Raw genomic sequence first — 17863 nt, 5'->3', positions numbered from 1 at the left:
TCTATATATATCTATATATATATATATCTATATATATATGTAGTGAATTAAAACGCGCCAGTTTTCCGTTGGTATTAATTCTCAACTGTAAAAAAGACGGTTTCCAGGCACTCAATATTGCACTCTCCTGCCAAGACGATTGTGCTTCGACAACACTGCAAAGCCAACCTTGCAACAAATATGTCATCTAGTTTTCTTTCCGTTGATGGCCAGCGTCGCTATATTCGGTCTAAGACAGAATCTAGAATTTGTGTATTCGGTATAATGCATCACTCTTTCAAGGCGCGATTTTTTAAACAATAGTTGCAGCACTTGGCATACGCGTTGTTGTGTCTGACATCGCAGCGAGTTGTGCTCGTAGGACGTATTTGGTTCATGGCATTCATTTGTACTATTAGACCTGTTATTTATTGTTACTACTATCTATGGTAGTGTAGATAATAAAGGGTGTATCGAGGCAGTAATTAGATAGACACGTGGGATAAATGATATGATGTTTTAGCGGGACTTTTCTACGAAGATGTACCACAAGAAGACGGATGTAGCTTTCTGCGAAAACCACGCATTTCAAAAGCATAGATTAAGCCAATAGATCAACGAGATCACATTTGCCGATACGTTGTCCAGACTACAACTTCTCGAGAAACGGTTCGAAAAGTCATCTGCATATATTTAAATAGCCGATATTTACGAGCATCGTTTGTGCATTTTAAGCAGTTTTTTCAACAAAGACCACCATTTCAAATGCGCACGCAAATAACATTGTGTAACATCGGGCATTAATCTACCTTCTGAGCTATCTACGATCTTTCCTTCAAACGGTCATCGCCGTTCTCTATGTTGGCTCTTGCCGGTGTGGGATGAAGCGACGATCCCGTCGCTCCACCCTACTCCGGCCACTATAACTACCGTGCGTGAGATCAGCGCTGGAGAATTAGACCGAATAGGAGGCTTCGCGTGCGATACGTTCGCCCTTTGTGGATGCGCGCAAAGGTGCACCGTCTACCGCAGAACTGCTACTATCGAAAAGACTTGCCGAGTTCAAGACGCACGACCGGAACAAGGTTAACATCCATCGCTGCTGCTGTCCATTGTAGCTCGCCAGATAGGAGACAACCTTCCTGTTTCGACGAGAGCAAAAACAACAACAACAGGATTGTTTACCTAACCGTCTGCAGTAGCAATAACCGCTATGGTCGATTGTATAATGCGCCGCCGCTATCGTCACTATCAACACGAACGGAACGGAACGGAACGTAAATGGCAGTAGAGACAGCAGCAGCGACCACGTGGTGGGACCAGTTGAGATATCGTTCGATTTTGAGAGAGAACGCGTGTCTTACTCGACCGGCTGACTCCTCTCTCTTCGCCGCACAACATGTTAATGTATGCGCTGGAAGGAAGAGCGATAGAATAAAATTATGGCGGCAATTATCAGTTGCGCTAGTAACGTGGAGTTATAACTACCACTGTTAAACACGCAGACTGTAGATTGAAATACAGATTTTCTAAACGCCTTTTACCTGGCTCGTTGCTAAGCTGGATGATCGCTCAAGGAGGCCTAGATAAAAACAGTAATATAGTTAATAGGACGTATATTGTGACTGTTATTAAAATACACTTTCTTTCTTTCGTGTGCATCACTATTAACGTAGCCTCAGAAGAATCTCATTCGAAGGGTTCCTTGTGAATGCAATTATCAACTGAAGAACTTTGATAAATTGACTATGTATCTATGTTCGGAGATGATTAAAAAGGTCGGAAGACCCACTCGATATTTAGATGGTTGGTCGACGAAAAAATAGTGCAGACAATCGGTCAGCTATTATATTTCGTGCTCATTAACAGTCGTAAACTACTTGTACAGCCTTTAACAACCACCGTTTTCAACATTCCAATCTAGAATCTCTAAGATGGTAAACTGGATTCATAGATTTGTATTTCTACGGATACTATGAACACGGAACAGCCTAAGGATCTGGACGGTGGGTACAGGTTAGGTTGCGTGAAATTAAGCCCGCCGGTCACAAGTCGTATTGCAGTAACTCGACGATACGCCGGTCTGTTTCACTTTCTCTTACAGAAACCAAGTAACAGATCAAGCAATTTTTCTGCGCCTCGCTTCGCTGGTCGTCTTCAAGGTATGCTCACTGCTCTATACGCGCATATTGACGACAGCGTAACATGGATTGAGCCGTAGAATTTATTCACGTTACGCTGCAGCGTAAAACGCGTCTTAATACGGATTTCGTAGTTGATCTGAATGCATAGAAATAGTAACACTGTTAAGGGAAAGCCTCTTTCTCGCTCGACAGTTTAGATGCAGTAATAAGCTGGTAGGAAATATAATGTTTCGTAATTTTACGAGACGCCCGAACGTTCTATCTTCATATGCATCGAAAACGTTGTTACTTCAGGGAAAGGTTACTAGCTAGGGGATACTTTTGCGAGCATAACTCGTGTTACATATGCTTTTTCTACACATAGTTCACTGACGTTCCACTGATACTATGTGGACAATTTCAGTGAAGCTTGCCGCTCGGTTCCGCGCTCGCCTTCCTAAAGCTAACTGGTCAGAGAAGTCGAAATAATCCACCCAGCTAAGTATATATCATCTATACTTTTTCCATCGCTTTCGAATTGTCTAATACATAATAGTCATATATCTACCCTACGCACTAATCGTGTGGGCGGCAAGTATCTGTTCGATCAGAGGTCGTAAATGGCCGTACGTAGGTGGTAAATATCTATGCGTAAGGCAGAACTCTAGATATTTAAACCTACACTGGTCTCACGCGCGAACTCCGAATCGTAATACGTTGCGCTTAAATTGTTTTGCATATAAGCAATCACAACTAACAAACTCACGTGCCGCACGCGCAGGCAGGCTAGGACTGGACGTAGTTCGTGTACGTTTGTTGTCACTGCGGTGTACTGCAAACGACCCAAGAGGCGCTGTGTAAAGGCTCGTGATACTCGTTAACAACTCAGTTTCGTATTTTGAAGAGTCCTCGGACCGGCAAGTTAACACTTGAACCTTACAGTCAGTCGGCCAGCATGCTTCACAGCCTCAGACTCAGTCATAGTTAAGCTAAGCGTAAAATTAACCTATGGAAGATCGCTGAGAGTTCACGACAGAATTGTAAACCGCTAATTGTGCTTTTCGTACACAATGGCGATGGTGATGACGATTAATTATAGCTCGTCGCAACTGGGTCTATTGGACGCTGACAATCGGTACAAAATGATGTGGGGATCTGCCTAGGGAAAGCGCCAATGTCTCCATGACGGTGCAACAAGAATATACGGCCTGTTCGTTTCTGCTGTTAACATAAGGTTCGCTGTAACACGGTTATTGCTCAAGATCAGATACGCTGTGTTGCTTCGAAGGGACCAAAACAAGCTTCATGAGATAGCACGCAGGAAATGCGTTGAGGAATACAGGTGAGAGTCAAGACGCAGGAACGCACAACAAGATGTCAACGATTGTTTTCACTGTCAGCCAAATCTTACTCTTATAGAGAACATCGCTCAATGGTTAGGTGTTTCGACACCTTCTACAACTTTAACCAAATTAAATTAGACTATGAAGCCGGGTCTAAATTAGCGAGATAGACAGCGAGCAGTGATATGTATTAGTTAAGACTGCTTCTTGCGAGGCACCTCACGAGCTAGTCTTGCTACCCAAGATAGAAGATTTACAAGTAACCGTTAAATGGTTATCATTTGTCGGTATCAAACACCGTGAAACGGTCTTGCAGGACTTTTTAGTACCTATCGCAACACCGCTTAAACGAAGCTCAGTCGAAGATCGCTCGACGGTCACTTTTAACTATGCAGTACAATTTCGATATAATTCTCGGATCCGTTGAAGCGGCAACGGCATGTCATGATGTACTAAATGGACAACGCATAATAACTGTGTAGTCCTTATCGTGTGTCAGGCTAGCATACGGAACAAGGACATTACACGTTAACTACGATATAACAAACGGCATCTATGGTATTCGATCTTGCTTTTGTTTTCATTCGATGTAGTTTTGTAATGGACATGTCTGATCGGGAGGGGAAGCTTATCTGTGCATCTATTATATTGCGTACCTTGGCTACATCTGCGATCACCGGACACCGATTATGTGGACTCATTCTCTGAAGTCAATATGTAGAAAAACTTCGCTAACTAAAATCACAACAGGATTCTCTACTTGCAATAATCTGTAACTGTCAATGCTTGCAGTACGAAGTAGTAGATCACGTCAGTTTCTCAAGATCCGTTCAATGATAGCGTGAAGATGAAGTAACAGTCGTATGATTCCAACCGGGGGCGGGCAGGAATGATTTAGCAAAAAGAACGCTTCGCTCTCCCTTTTTGAGGACACACTATCGCTTTACGTGTCCGCAACCTGAACTTTTGAACACGTAGGTGACGTCTTTCTTCCTCCTTCGACGGATGGTGGTGGTCGTAGTTAGTCCCGAAAAAATCAACGGCTGCAAGAGAAACGTGGAGAGGGTGACATTGTTGCTGACAGGCGGGCGGGCGGGCGCGCGCGCGCGAGAGGAGCAGATCTGCGCCTAACGTCTAACATGTATTGTTGGCGGCCCACCAATCTACTGGAGTAAATATTACGATGCCATTTATTGACCACCATAATAACGAACGCAAGTGAATAGCCGACGTAAGACGAACGGCCAACGGGCGACGTTGTTGCGTCCTTTTAAGAAGATGCCGTCGCTTCCTTCGGCAAAAAAAAAAGTGAGATAAAGCGGTGTCGAGCGAGAAAATGAAAGGCGTGAACTCCGCTTTTGGACGGAGCAAAGACATTTTGTTGTTAAATAAAGGCATCCACATTTGTAGCATTACTTATAATATAGGTACACCTACATATTTGCGGGCATACCGTTACTTTTCGTTTATATTAGAATGCAAAGTTACTGATCTCTGTGTCGGCGTGGTAATGACGGACGCGTTTTGAAAATATGATCAGAATAACGTCGGGGTCCAGCTTATCAGTTCTGTCTCGATAAAGATTCTGTAATTGAATATATTCGTTTTCATCTTCCACCCAGTTGCATCTTACAGGACTTACAGGACATTTCTACTCAGGTGAATTCAATATACGATTGAATTAATTCAAGCGATAAGATCGCACGCTATATAAGGGATATGAACGGGGATGAATCCTTTTTGTCTTCCATAGTGAATCGGTGGTATGGCTTGAACCATTTCTATTAGATGGTCATTTGTTATGTTCGAAATAATGCGATAGTACTGTTTTTCTCGTTTGCGTTTCTGTGCTCTGTTAGGTGTATTCTATATTTAAAGACCCGATTCGCTCGACCGTCAATTTAGTATCCTGATCACCGTGGGCTACGTTCATGAGAAACATTATTGGCTGGTAATACCTGACGACCAGCATCTTGGTGCGCTGCCGTCAAGCGATAAGAACCTGTGTACTGATTACGCATCTTCTTCAGTGATGTACCACTGTTTTTTTACGATCGTACTAATAATGGGCGACGTGGAGTGCCCACGACCCGCGGACAGCGCACGAGCAAATGCTGAAAAAGTGTACCTATTTGATTATCTCTCAATTACGCCGTGCCGAGGTGAACGTCCTATTCAGTGTATGGCGTATATTGCATTTCGCCAACTGAGTCACCTTAAGTATTTATCTGTAGATATGTCATATGTTCGATAGGATCATGAGTAAGCAAGCGTTACGTCTTATTGGTCGTTATTAAAGACAATCCGTTTAAAAAAACTCAGGTACAAATTACGTTGGTTATATACAAACAACTGATTACGCCTTCTCCGGCCAAGGTCTATAGAATCATTTTCAGGTTCTACAACTCTAAACAGTTACTATCCCCATAGGTAGTCCGGCCTTTCAGAGGTGCCTGCTTTTTTGTCTATATTTAGTAGAATTCGAGGTAAAATCGCCAGACTAAAGTTGGCCTATGTTCAGTTTCACGATTTCATCTCAAGCCGACACATAACACACTGGTGATTCTTTGTTTTGTTCGTTCGACGTTACCAATATGCCTATACATAGGAACCCAGATGCTTCGTTGCACGACGATTTTCTATTGTATACAAAACGATTCCTAACCAACCTGAAAATATGAGAGTACGCTTGATTAAATGGATAGGTAGATAGGTAATGGCAGTATGCACGCTTCGATACGAAATGTCTCTGAAGTTAAGACTGATGCGAAACGCAGGCCTTTAAGTAGTGTTTAATTACTCACTGCTCCTTACCCGCGAACTATATTTTCAATATGTCTGTTGATCTATCAGTTTACGAAACAATTAACTTATTCGAATTTTCTGATTAGAACGAGTGTTGCAAGAACAGCTCTTGGTTTCGTATCGTATGCGACACTCCTATGTAACGACAACGGGCATGTCCCGGTAGTTACATTTTTAAAGACAAACTAAGTATGTTTAGCCAATGTGGCCTTCATAACAGGGCCTGATGTCGCATTAGCTTCCGATATCATAGGGTTCTGATTCACACACGAGGCACGGTGCCAGTTCACAGAAGTCCCTGGCGTCGAGATAGTAATTGTCTTCTTGTTACCAAGAAGACAATTTCTATCTCTTCTTGTTAGAAAGCTTCCAAAAAAATACTATTATTTTTATTGAACTTTGCAATTGTCTAGCAGCAGTTTCCGTCGCCGCCACGGAAGTTATAGCAGCCCGCTTTGCGTCTGGCAGGCCTATCGACTGCGTTAATTTGCTGTGGCAATGAAATGCTTCAGAGGCTCACTATAGGGACTGTATAACGTTACGGTATTACTTGGCGAGTTCGTTTCGTAAACATTTAAGAGTCACAATTGAGCGGTTTCTCATATAGAAAAGATACGGGCTACTCTATTATTAATACGTCCAACAAATGACGAGATACACCGATTTAACAAATGCCCAAAAAACGAATACGCGCTTTTTTTAGTATTTATTTTGCAGTAAAAAAAATGAGTTAAAAACTCCAATTTGGCCGTTGTATTTTTGTCTTGAATAGTTGGTGACAACGTGTGAAAACGTACGTCAGGCGTTACGGTAGCCCGAACCAGAATCAATCCTCGTTTACGATGCCAATGGAACTGTTGAACCAATCAGTACCTATTAATACCAAAGAATAACTACGAACTGTACAAAAACTGTTTTTTTTTTCAGCAGAAACACCGCCCGCTCTTGTAATGTTCTTTATCATGACGAAGAGGTAGCGAAGACAAGTGCAACCAATGGAAACAAGTACATCTTGATGTATACCAACCGATGCCTTCGAAAGTGTAAACGAGGACGTAACCACACACCATTAACTTCAAGCACTACAGCATGCAGTAAGTGTACCCAGGGACATAGCAATTATATTTTCTATTTTTCTAGACTTCCTATTTTGGCCTAATCACGATGAGCGATACGGGTTCCTATTAAAAACAGCGCCACTCATTATGAACAACGTCGTTGTTAAGCCTCCAAGTGCTATTGTCACTATTATCAAACCCCCCAGAATGTTCTAATATAGATTTCATTTATTCCAGCTACCCCATGGAGCTTTAGCGAAACTAATGTTCATGATCGAAGCGATCACAAGAACTTGTTACGTTGATGACAACAGCAAGGCTCATTCGCCTACTTTTCGTGAACAGTGCCGTTGTAGTAAAGCTGCATAAGGTCCTTTTCTTTGCCTTTGGGATTGTTACTTGTAATAAATCTCTACCATAGAATAAATGAGTATTTACGCTTATAGTTATTTATAGTGTTAAACAAACACATTGGCCATGAGCAAATATTTGCGGTTGACTAAAAAAAAGGTCTTCTAAAAACACGAACTAGTTATTTGCTAGGAGGGAAAGCTTGAAAAACAAGGGTAACTTTGTTTGGTTGTTAAATTTAATAATTCAAAAAATTAATTTCATAAAATTTATCTAATGTGATAATTGTTACGGGGGGCTGCGAGTCAGGGGCCGGTAAAGTTAGTTGCAATTTTTTTGCCTTTTTGTTAACAAGGGCCAACGTGGCCAGCCTTCTACTTTGGTTCGACGCTCAATAATGAATAAGGATACGTACATTATACGTTTACACGGGAACCTCGATGGGCAAATGTTCATTGTTAAAAAAATCAAGAGGAAATGGCCCAAACTCGGGAGTTTTATTGAGCAAATGTTCGTTACGATGTAATAGAACTCATCCGATAGAAGCTCACTTGCCAGTCTAAGCTAGTATAATATAATACGACAGTAATGTTTAACGTCAATCCGCTAACCTTGAGATAATTGATACGGTCAGTATGATTCAGAGTTCTACTCAGAAGCCTCTGCCGCAGTGACAAATTGCCAAAGCCTGTAATTCGTTATTAAATAGTACATATTTTCGTTAAAATGCTGAGAAACGCTAATTATCTGTAGAGTTATACTTTTCTAGGCTAGCCTTATATAGCGAATGGCAGTAATATAAATTTTGAAACAATCTCTTATATAGTTGACTAACAGCAATGCTTCGTAGGGGGCACTTCGATTCCATTGAGTGGGCAGATCCGATCCTTTCTTAGACCATAGAATATAATTTTCAGGTGCATTAAAGACATGGATCTATCTCAAGGCTTCGGTAACAGATCGTAGCGTTTGGTATAATTTTGTCTATCTGCTAATAGAGCTCTATTGCCTTTGATCAGACTAGCGCTGAATATGGTATGGCTGCATAGTTTAATGGAACCTGCACGCCGCACCTGTCGTCAGCAGTCTTTTCTCTCATTCACGATATCGGATAATTGTCGCCCTGATGTTGTCCGGATGAGAATGACTCTAACGATCAGATTGAGGATCTTCCATAAACGATTATATCTAGTCTTATATGAACCGCTAGTAGTAGTGTGAATCATGTTTTTAACAATACGTTTTTTCAAATGATCGAATTATTTCGTGTAAACGATACGACTGGTTATGTCCTATTAAAAGTCTAGTTTTTTTTTCTCTGAGTCCACTATCCGAACAATAAACCTTAACCAGCTCGAGGAAGCGCCCCCTAGCGAAAATAAATTTAAAATATCCGCTTTTCAAGGGCCCTCAACGACTGTTCGTGAAGGATACGTAAACGACAATATAGTGCGTGAGCTGACTTCCGCGACCTGTTTTTACACTGCTACGCTACAAGTATTGAATGCAATTCATCTATGAAGTTTATTCGAAACATGTCGTTCGCTTGTATGGCAAAACTGATGTACTCTATTACTATGCTACTGACGGCCAAAATGGCCTTGTTCTTAGAGGCGGTAGGATCGTTCAGCGTTCTTGGTTAACTTTTGCTACCACTGCTGTTACTGTTTACGGCATTTATTATATACAAACTATGTAAGCACTCTACCAACCGTGGACATGGTGGACTGTCTTCGTAGCAAACGTTGTTGAATCTGGTGATGAACATCTCCTGCCTTATTCTCAGCCCAGTCGAGGCCACACTCAAGCTGAAACAAAAGCGTTCGCCATATTTGTTAACAGAACAAGTCTACAACAGGCAAACATGCATTTACACACCTGCGGAATACGTGAAGGCATAGTTCGAGCTACCGCTACCACGATCACTTTCGTACAGCACGAGCTATTTTGATGACACTGATGATGCACGGAATATTTTACTGGACACGTATAGGAATAGATGCTTATTTTGGTCGTATTCGTTCCGCTTTTTTTTTTTTGTTTTTTTCTTTCTTATCACTTCTCACAAATGGCAGCAATGGACAGTTTGAATCGCACTAGTAACGTACACTCGAGGCGTCCGACAGTAACAACCAAAACGAAGAACTCATTGGGAACAACCGGCACAACAGGCCAGCTTTGACATCTATGATCGAACGCTACTATTATTCGATCTGACGCAATATCCGATTTTACTCGTAATTTCGCCTACGTTCGTACAAACCTACGCAGCTGATTTTAGGTATTAGCGATTTGTTGTCTATTCTCTGCGCCGACAGCAAACGTTCACATTCATTCAAAACAAATCGGACGTCGACTGAAAACAGTAAGAAATAGAACGTGGTTCCACTTGATATGTGAGCTAACTTAAGTTCTTCTTTGACAGGTTCCAGCTTGTGGGAACCTGCCACGACTTCTTTGTTGTCTGATTTGATCTCACTGAGCAAGCAATTGCTTAGATATTATCGCATCTGAAGCGGAGCGGCAAGGTCCTACAGGTAGCGCTGATCTTGTTGTATCAGTCTTGCGTAGCGACCGCAAACGCTTAAGGCCGTGTTAAACGCCGATAGTGTACAGAAGCGCGTTTACACAGCAGCTGAAAGATGGGGAACAGAAGGCTTCTCGCAGCTTTCCAGTGAGATGGAGCAGATTTCACTGTTTTCGCCGCTCCGTTAGCACCCAAACTGTATCTAAAGTTTCGAACTGACAATGCGCGCGTCTCACTAACAATGGCTTGACGGGGCGGCGACGGCGACGGCGCCGTCGACGGGCGAACAGCAAGCAAAAGGGCGGCTAGAATGACCAAAAGCAACGCATTTGATCGGGTAAGTTCGTTTCAATATTTCGGTCGGCTGTTGGATTGCTCTGTCCGATCTTGGTTATGGATGCCAGTCTGTGGGTTGGTTGGTTGGTCGGTCGATCGATCGATCGATCGATCGATCGTTGGTCGGCCGGTCCCTCGCTGGCTGGCTGGCTGGCTGGCTCGCTCGCTCTCTCTAGTTGGATCGAGCGAAACAGTAAGCCAGCCTAGACACAACGCCGGTGGGTAATGTCGTTTTTGCGGGAACAAGCTACATGCTGTGGCTGGCTGCCGCGACTACTACTGCTGTTGCTTCGGCTGAAGCGAGAACCCTCTCTTATCGGAACCTGACGTCACTGTGGGCCGCAGACAGAGTAAATGGGCTCACGTCGCCAACAAGTGATGTTTCTGTTAGGTCTGCTGCGCTGGACGAACCAACTGCTGACGACAGGCGGAATAGTCTCAGACGACAGCGATTGCCATAGAGCCAATAGTCGGGGATCAGCACGTTTGAGTTTCTCATACGAGCAGCTATTGTATCGGCACGTGTGTGCGTGTGTCGTAATGGGTACTGAAGAGAAAGTGTTGACTCACCAGTATGATACAGAAAATTGCTTTTCAGGCAAGCATATCGACCCAGAAAGGCCGGTTAGCATGCTTTCGCCATTGTCTCGTGCATTCTGCTTAGCAGAAGGTTGTCTGCCATACGACACCAATAACGATGAAGGCAATGATTATCACTGCGACAGACGGATGCTGTCTACATATTTACGCAAGAGGTTTTACTGCTAAAAAACGTATCTTTCTCGAGGCGACAGTTTAAGCAGAAGCTGGCTGACAGAAAGTAGTCTGCAATACAGTAGATAATAAATTCACCTATGTATCATTTACTTGTTCTTATAAATTGCCATAGCGAGCACGCTTCGAAGCATCGCTTTTGCAGGCATCTCGCACGAAGAGTAAATCGTTTTGATATCGGTACCGTTCAATGCCTTCTGTATTTGCATGTTAGTTGTTTAAACCGACACACGAAAAATGGTTAAAATTATTTCATTGCCAGTTTTCTACTATGCAGGACCGTCGTACCCGCTGGACTAGTCCCCTCTCGGTCCAGTGTATGTTGATGTCATATTTGCTTAACTACCATTCACAGCAGCGGCCGCGTGTGCGGGAACGCATGGCCGACCAGTGAGGAGAAATAGAAGGTTGTGCGTGACAAGGTCGATATTTTCATATTCTAGCAAAATGAAACAAGTAATCAAGTGTAAAAGCTTTTCCAGGTTACCAAATATGGCATTTTCGGACTATTGTTTATTAAATTCGTTGAAAAAAAGTGATTTCAAATATTATCTTTACTCGGACCTCATAGTATCATACACGTCAATCAGTGCTAACCCTGCTGTCTCGATACCGCTGCAATTATTTATCACTTATAACGAATAATATATCTTTGAATAGTGATCGCAATTGCTGAGCTACCGGCATCAATCACGTTTACCTCACGCACTAATCGATAATTATCGTTGAACTTAAAGGAAAGCAGCCGTATGCAAAGTTACTATGCCCAGTTCATTCCCTGAAACGTTCATTCTGAACGTTTGAATGGAACGTCTTAGTAATTGCGACCCTAGTCTTTCTGCATTAATTGCTGCAATGATTCGATCTTTTCAGGAAGCTGCTAATTTTCTGCTTTTTGTTGGCCGTCTCCACTTATCCTCTCGGCCTTACAAGCCACCATCTAAATGTCCCGCTTTCGTCAGACACAGAAAAACAAATCCTCCTTCCTTCTTACCTAGGTGGATCGTATATTTTCCTTGTGGCTTCTGTTCCAACTGAAATGGTCATTGTGTTCCTCTCAGCGTCTCTTGGCCTAGTTTCAAGGTTATTAGTTCAATAAACTATTTGTCCTACAGGTGACGACGTTCGCCTATTCATTCGGTCACTGTGTCGCTCGTTTACCATCGCATTTCATAGACCATTGAAACTGCTGACGGCTTGCAAGACATGCTACCGGTCTTATCCCTAAGTCCTTCTTCTTGCTTTTTCGTTCTGGACTTACCACCATGTCGAGTTCGAACAGCGACGGACGGACGGACGGCCGGCCGGCCGGCCCGCCCGTTTTGTTGACGCCACTGAAACGGTCAACGTGGCATCGTACCATCAACAACTATGCAATGGCAATCGAACGGTGTTTGGTACCGTCTGTACAATAATATATCTGCGCTGTACGTTTGCGATGGACATTTACTAAAGGGAAAGGAAGATTCCAGATATCGTTATTTAATTATTCAATGAATCGCCATCTGGTCACGGGCGTTGTTCGGTATTTCTGCTGATTCAACCTACAGAGATTGGCATCGATATAAATAGAGGAAAAGATAAATCAATTTGAAAGACCAAACAATTATTGAGATGGAAACGATTAGGTCAGTATAGATCCGATGACCCGATTCAGTCTATCATGATGAATTACAGAAGATTCGTCCGCGAGCGTATATCCAAAATGTTCATTCTCCCTGTTTGTTTCCATCTATTTCAATAACAATAAGAATAATAGAGACGAAAGAAAGTTCCCACGCTAGCACTGCTTATGTGTGTGAATAAGATCTTGGTCGGGCTAAGGGAAGTCGACTTCTCAGGGGCATGAAAGAACTCCCTGGTACGGATTTGTTCATTCATTTTATACACTACGGAGTCATGGTCTCTTAGAGATTCGATGTAATGAGTGTCGCCGGCAGTCGATGCCTCGAAGGGATGGCAACATCGAGCAATGACCGATCATGGACCCAAGGGTAAAAAAAAGTGACCAAATAAACATATGGACGAGTTTATTAACAAACTACTGTCTGCGACATGCGCGTCGTTGGTGAGGCAAGCTTTGGATTTGATTTTTGACTATGACAAGCATAAATAATCGGTGAAGAGGACCCGGATAATATATGAGATAACCGAGACCGCAACGCAGCGCCGAAGCAATCTTTGGGAATCGCCGTAAAACTAACCGCCAAAAAAGATTTCATTCAATCGAAACTTTACTAGATCTATATAGTTGTTTACGTTAAAGCAAAAACAGCGCGCCATTGCCTGCATGGGGTCACTTTCAACATATATCCGACAGCGTTCCTTTTTCTCGGGTAACATGTCAACGGAATGGGACAACTGAAAAGTGTGAATAGGAAAAAGTGCTGTCACAGTATCGTGGTGGCAATCGGACGCAGAGAGGCTGGATGAGAAGAATAACAGAAATAATCAAGGAAACATCTTACAACTCTGGCCCGATAATGACAGCGTCGCTCGGCGATAACAGTTGCTTCATAACACATATACGTTCTATAATGTATATCTATCTATCCTGCAAAGATGAAACTCGGACCGAATTGTACAACAGTTGCGCACGCGAGCAGGTTACGATGAACAAAATTATTATTGATTACCCTTAGTTTATAGTAAAGCTTGTTAGAATAGTAACAACATACTGGTAACAAATGGCATAGCTTTTTTCGTAATACGCAAAAAAAACACAAATTTAACTGACAGCTGTACATGTTGCTGTGACGAGCTGATGCCGGGGTACTTTCCGTGCAATTGAAGTAAAAAAACTTTTCGGCCCCAATCTCTTGTACTCTTGAGTTGTAAAATCGATGCCAGTCGTTGCTTTTTAATTCTATTGTTTTTTTACTATACACACTTGGAAATAGACCTGGAAAGCATCGTAAATATGTTTGGCTTTTAAAAGTGTCTCTATGTAAGCGTGGCATTCCCAAAAGGCCAGCCAAGTAACTCAAGTCGAGTTAACGATAATCGCTTGCAGAAAGCACGGCTAAATATGGGGACCGAATTTTGTTTAATGGTATCTAACCCGAAGCCACTGTGACTGTAATAGATCGAAGTAGCGTCCCTCTGAATAACTCCAGCATCAATTGCGTCCGTCTTTGGAGAAGCGATTGCATGGGTGATGGAATCATTTCCATAAAAATACTAGGGTACCCATTGCAGGCTATTGTTTAGTTCGTAACGATATAGTCTCTAAGATGACGCTTGAATCGCATGTTAAAAGCAATATTGCTTCCCTTTTGTATATCGCCCCTTCGCTTTGTCGCTCTAAAAGACCCTTTATTATGCTATGTCATATAATTTGTGAGTAAAATTAGTAGGAAGGAAATTAGGGAAGTTTTGTCTGATATTCTCCTAGCAACAGAAGGTGGAGTGATAATTAACAAAAACACTTATCACGTTTCGAAGATGCTGAAGTGAGTTAATTATATATATATATATATACACCTATTTTAAGCTGTACAGAACATTTGTGCGTCGTGGGAAGTTCTGAAACTTCATCACAATCATCGGTCTTAAGCGCAATCGATAAACAAGTTGAATATTTTTCATGACCAAAACCTGCATAGTGACATATCACAATATAACGTACCTGTAGTACGGGCAACATAAATCTGAAAATAAAGCAAAACTATTAGTTTTGCTAACAATCGACACGTACGCGTCTAAATTATCGATAATGATTATCGTGCAATAGGCTATTTACCGGCCTGTACCAGTGACGTCAGTTATGGCAGGTAAAGGTACTATCTTACCTGCACTAGACCTATTGTGAAGCGCGCCATCACTTACGTAACCTTCCGATTCAAATGGTCCGAATAAAGAATTCATATACGACCTATAGAAATCATGTCTATGACAACTGTAGGTCTATAGCTGACCCAGTTGTGCATGAGACCTTTGCTCTGGCGTTCTCAAACGTGCGCAAAAAAGAAATAAGCTGTTTGTTCAAGCGTATCGTGCGCGAAGGGACCTTGAGTACCTACCTTCATCGTTCGCGATGTGCAAGCATTTATGCCCTAATGAAACTAAAACCCTCCCGATTAAGGCTGTACGTTATTCCTCCGCCGTGATTCTATGTGTTAGTTCACCATGTCTTAAGACTTTCACCGTCTTTCTCTCCGGGGCGGGTGCGTTCACACCACGTCACACAATGTTACCACGAGCGTAGTTGATGGATAGCCATTGGTACACAGTACTTCGTTCTCAGTGACATCAGTCTACCGATTAGGTTGCGTACTCGAAAAAAGTTTTCCCCCTTGATAACTTAGTGGGTAACGTATTTTTAACATGATTGATTTCATTAACGCTTAGATTATCTAACTCAAATACGGCGATGACCGGCAGCGTCCGTCTGGTGAAACACCTAACGGCGACACCGGACGTAAAGGTCGAAACAGGGAAATGATTAGTTACCATACGTACCATAGGAACGATATGAAGCGGTACCGATTGCAGTTCTTTGCCTTCATACTCATTCAATATGGACAGCTACTTACTGCTCGCGTCCTGGAACCTTACGAAAGACAGTTCCCCAAATAACATTGGATTCGATGGCATATCCAGTGCTTATCTTGTAAATCAAAGGTTCTACTATTACTACTATGTATCCTGTGAGAGGCAGTGATAAAGTTCCTAATCGGCGGGGGGGGGGGGGGGGTAAATGTGCCAGTTAATGGCTAACTATTTATTTATTTCGCTAACTGATTTTTATTAACTGCTTTTTTGCATTTTTGTTTCATTAAGTTTGCCCTTCATCTACACACGCCTCACCTTAGTAAACTTTGATGGGCTTTTTGACAATCCCATGTCACGATGCAGCGTCTCCGTTTACCGAGTCCTCGGCTCTTTCTTTTCAGTTTGGGTGACTGCACGTCCGGTGGATTCCGTTCTTTGCTATGGCTATCAGCCTGCTTCGTACCTATTGTTGACAATTTCGTGAGAAATTCGACAATTTTTTCTGCCCTATCGCAGTTACTGGTGTCGTTGTATTTATTCCAATATGTCACATTATGTCGTCAGTTAATTGACACATTCTTTTAATGAATGTTTTGTGACTGATTCTAACTGCGAGAGTACCCGGACGGCGGCGCTGTCCTCAAGGTGACCCCTCGCCAGCGCTCGTTCTACCCTTGCGGCGTCTGAGCCCTTTCCATTGTGCCATTTGCACGTGTTTGACAGGAGGGCTCGGATACTAGAATGCGCTTTATAATCGTTACTTAGAAAAAATCCGTATTATTACAAGTTAGTAAGTTTTCTGAATTATCTAATTAGATAACACAATATTGTCAGTACGATTTCACGATTATATATTCATAATTTTGATTGATTTTTGAGTGAAGCAAAAGTGCCCGTCGAAACTAACCACTGAAACCTATCATTTTAATGGTTGTAAAAAATGATTATTATATTCGTAATAGGTACAGAGCTTAGGTGATAACCATTTGAATTCAGGGGTGTTCTATCTCAAAGCATTTAGTCGTTGCTACTCGTTAAAAAGTGCTTTTCTGCGTTTTAGCCTCGTTTACACATCAGACATGGTAGGCTTTTAGCAGTAAGGAGTCGCAATCAGTCACACTGTATAACCCAACAGATTCTGCATCGCGGTGACGTTTGCGGCTGCTCAAGAGAAGACTAGGTCAATTCATCAGTTGTTGGAGATCTCGGAACTCTCACAAAGTAAATGTTACCGCAAGCACACAAACACAAAATGATTGCCGCATGTTATGTACGTAGATGTTTCTTTTATAAAACCTAACAATGTACCCTCGACGTTCACCGCTCGTGCAGTGCTATAGAGAACAGATTGACATCATCCTATTCCGCGTGCAGTGTGTCAAATTATATAGTAACGACAGTGTGAACAGGTATATAACGATTTGCCGAAAGGTTGTCACACAAATAGATGAATGAGTCCAACAATCATTATGCTGCTGCCACGCTTAAGCGTAATCGAGTCCTGTTCTGCTAACTAAACGACAACTGCTAGAGCTATAGCAGCATACATAGATGGCATCGGGTACAACAACAACAACTCAAGCTTTGTAAGCTATTATGTGGTGTCAAGGGGCAACGATACCTTACCTACCCCCCGCCCCCCTCCCTTAGACGACAAGACTTATAACACTAACAGTGGCTAATTCACGTAGGGTGGACTCGAAGTCGCAGCATTTTCACTGTCAATCCATTCAAAACAAACGCTTTCAAGAGCGTTTACAAGAGCGCGTATCGAGCCCGCCGTTCCATATCATAATTTCCTGCGACTAGTTGAATGGTATGTAGAGACCTAACCCCCCCCCCCTCCCCCCTCTGAGAGCTTTCCTGGGATGAATGCGAAGACTAGAATTCGGTCTCATAATTGAAGACACCTTTTAGCATTATCATGTAGCGATTAGCTTTTCAAATTTAGGTAGCTTTTGATGTAACCCAGAGCAACCAAAGGACTTCTAACAATGAACTGGCACGTTAATTGCAGTGTTACGGCTTGGCTTACTGGTAAATGGCAACGGTTTCATTCGGATAATATTATTA

General features: G+C 42.4%; 2 protein-coding genes across 23 annotated transcripts in view; one reads left to right on the top strand and one right to left on the bottom strand.

The window, feature by feature from the left end:
* Nucleotides 1-17863, bottom strand: part of Hex-A (Hexokinase A) — a 30429-nt gene that overhangs the window by 5698 nt on the left and 6868 nt on the right. The window contains exons 1-2 of one of the 6 annotated variants that reach the window (XM_022830548.2): nt 12558-12598; nt 9372-9467 (exon numbers count right to left, since the gene is read on the bottom strand). In XM_022830548.2, the coding sequence (XP_022686283.1) occupies nt 9372-9467; nt 12558-12563 (102 nt within the window). In that variant the 5' untranslated portion in view covers nt 12564-12598. Of the gene's footprint in view, nt 1-4101; nt 4389-8270; nt 8348-9371; nt 9468-9537; nt 10988-12557; nt 12599-17863 lie in introns of those variants that run through there. The other 5 variants (XM_022830547.2, XM_022830554.2, XM_022830546.2 and 2 more) reach the window with 5 other exon arrangements.
* LOC111258951 (uncharacterized) lies at nt 49-7738 on the top strand. 17 transcript variants are annotated; one of them, XR_002679310.1, is made up of 6 exons: nt 1772-1985; nt 2084-2141; nt 2527-2604; nt 5305-5607; nt 7178-7344; nt 7546-7738. XR_002679310.1 is itself a non-coding variant. In XM_022830568.2 (5 exons), the coding sequence occupies exons 1-5, from the start codon at nt 1728-1730 to the stop codon at nt 7611-7613; spliced, it is 369 nt and encodes a 122-aa protein (XP_022686303.1). In that variant the 5' UTR covers nt 49-1727; the 3' UTR covers nt 7614-7738. The 17 variants fall into 17 exon arrangements, 2 of the variants coding, with proteins under 2 accessions (XP_022686303.1, XP_022686302.1); XM_022830568.2 differs by lacking the exons at nt 1772-1985; nt 5305-5607 and adding an exon at nt 49-1757 and having other exon boundaries at nt 2527-2572; XR_002679311.1 differs by lacking the exon at nt 2527-2604.

This window comes from Varroa jacobsoni, unplaced genomic scaffold, assembly GCF_002532875.2.
Source record: "Varroa jacobsoni isolate VJ856 unplaced genomic scaffold, vjacob_1.0 scaffold_278, whole genome shotgun sequence".
NCBI classification, from domain to species: Eukaryota; Metazoa; Arthropoda; class Arachnida; order Mesostigmata; family Varroidae; genus Varroa; species Varroa jacobsoni.
This window is presented reverse-complemented; position numbering and strand designations above follow the sequence as displayed.

What these genes read in the sequence shown, in the direction of transcription:
- LOC111258951 (XM_022830567.1), top strand. Translation starts at nt 1,955, where the DNA reads ATGAACACGGAACAGCCTAAGGATCTGGACGGTGGGTACAGGTTAGGT. An exon ending in CTTCGCTGGTCGTCTTCAAG is followed by an intron (nt 2,142 to 2,526) that starts GTATGCTCACTG and finishes GGACAATTTCAG; the next exon opens with TGAAGCTTGCCGCTCGGTTC. An exon ending in CGCCTTCCTAAAGCTAACTG is followed by an intron (nt 2,573 to 7,177) that starts GTCAGAGAAGTC and finishes TTTTTTTTTCAG; the next exon opens with CAGAAACACCGCCCGCTCTT.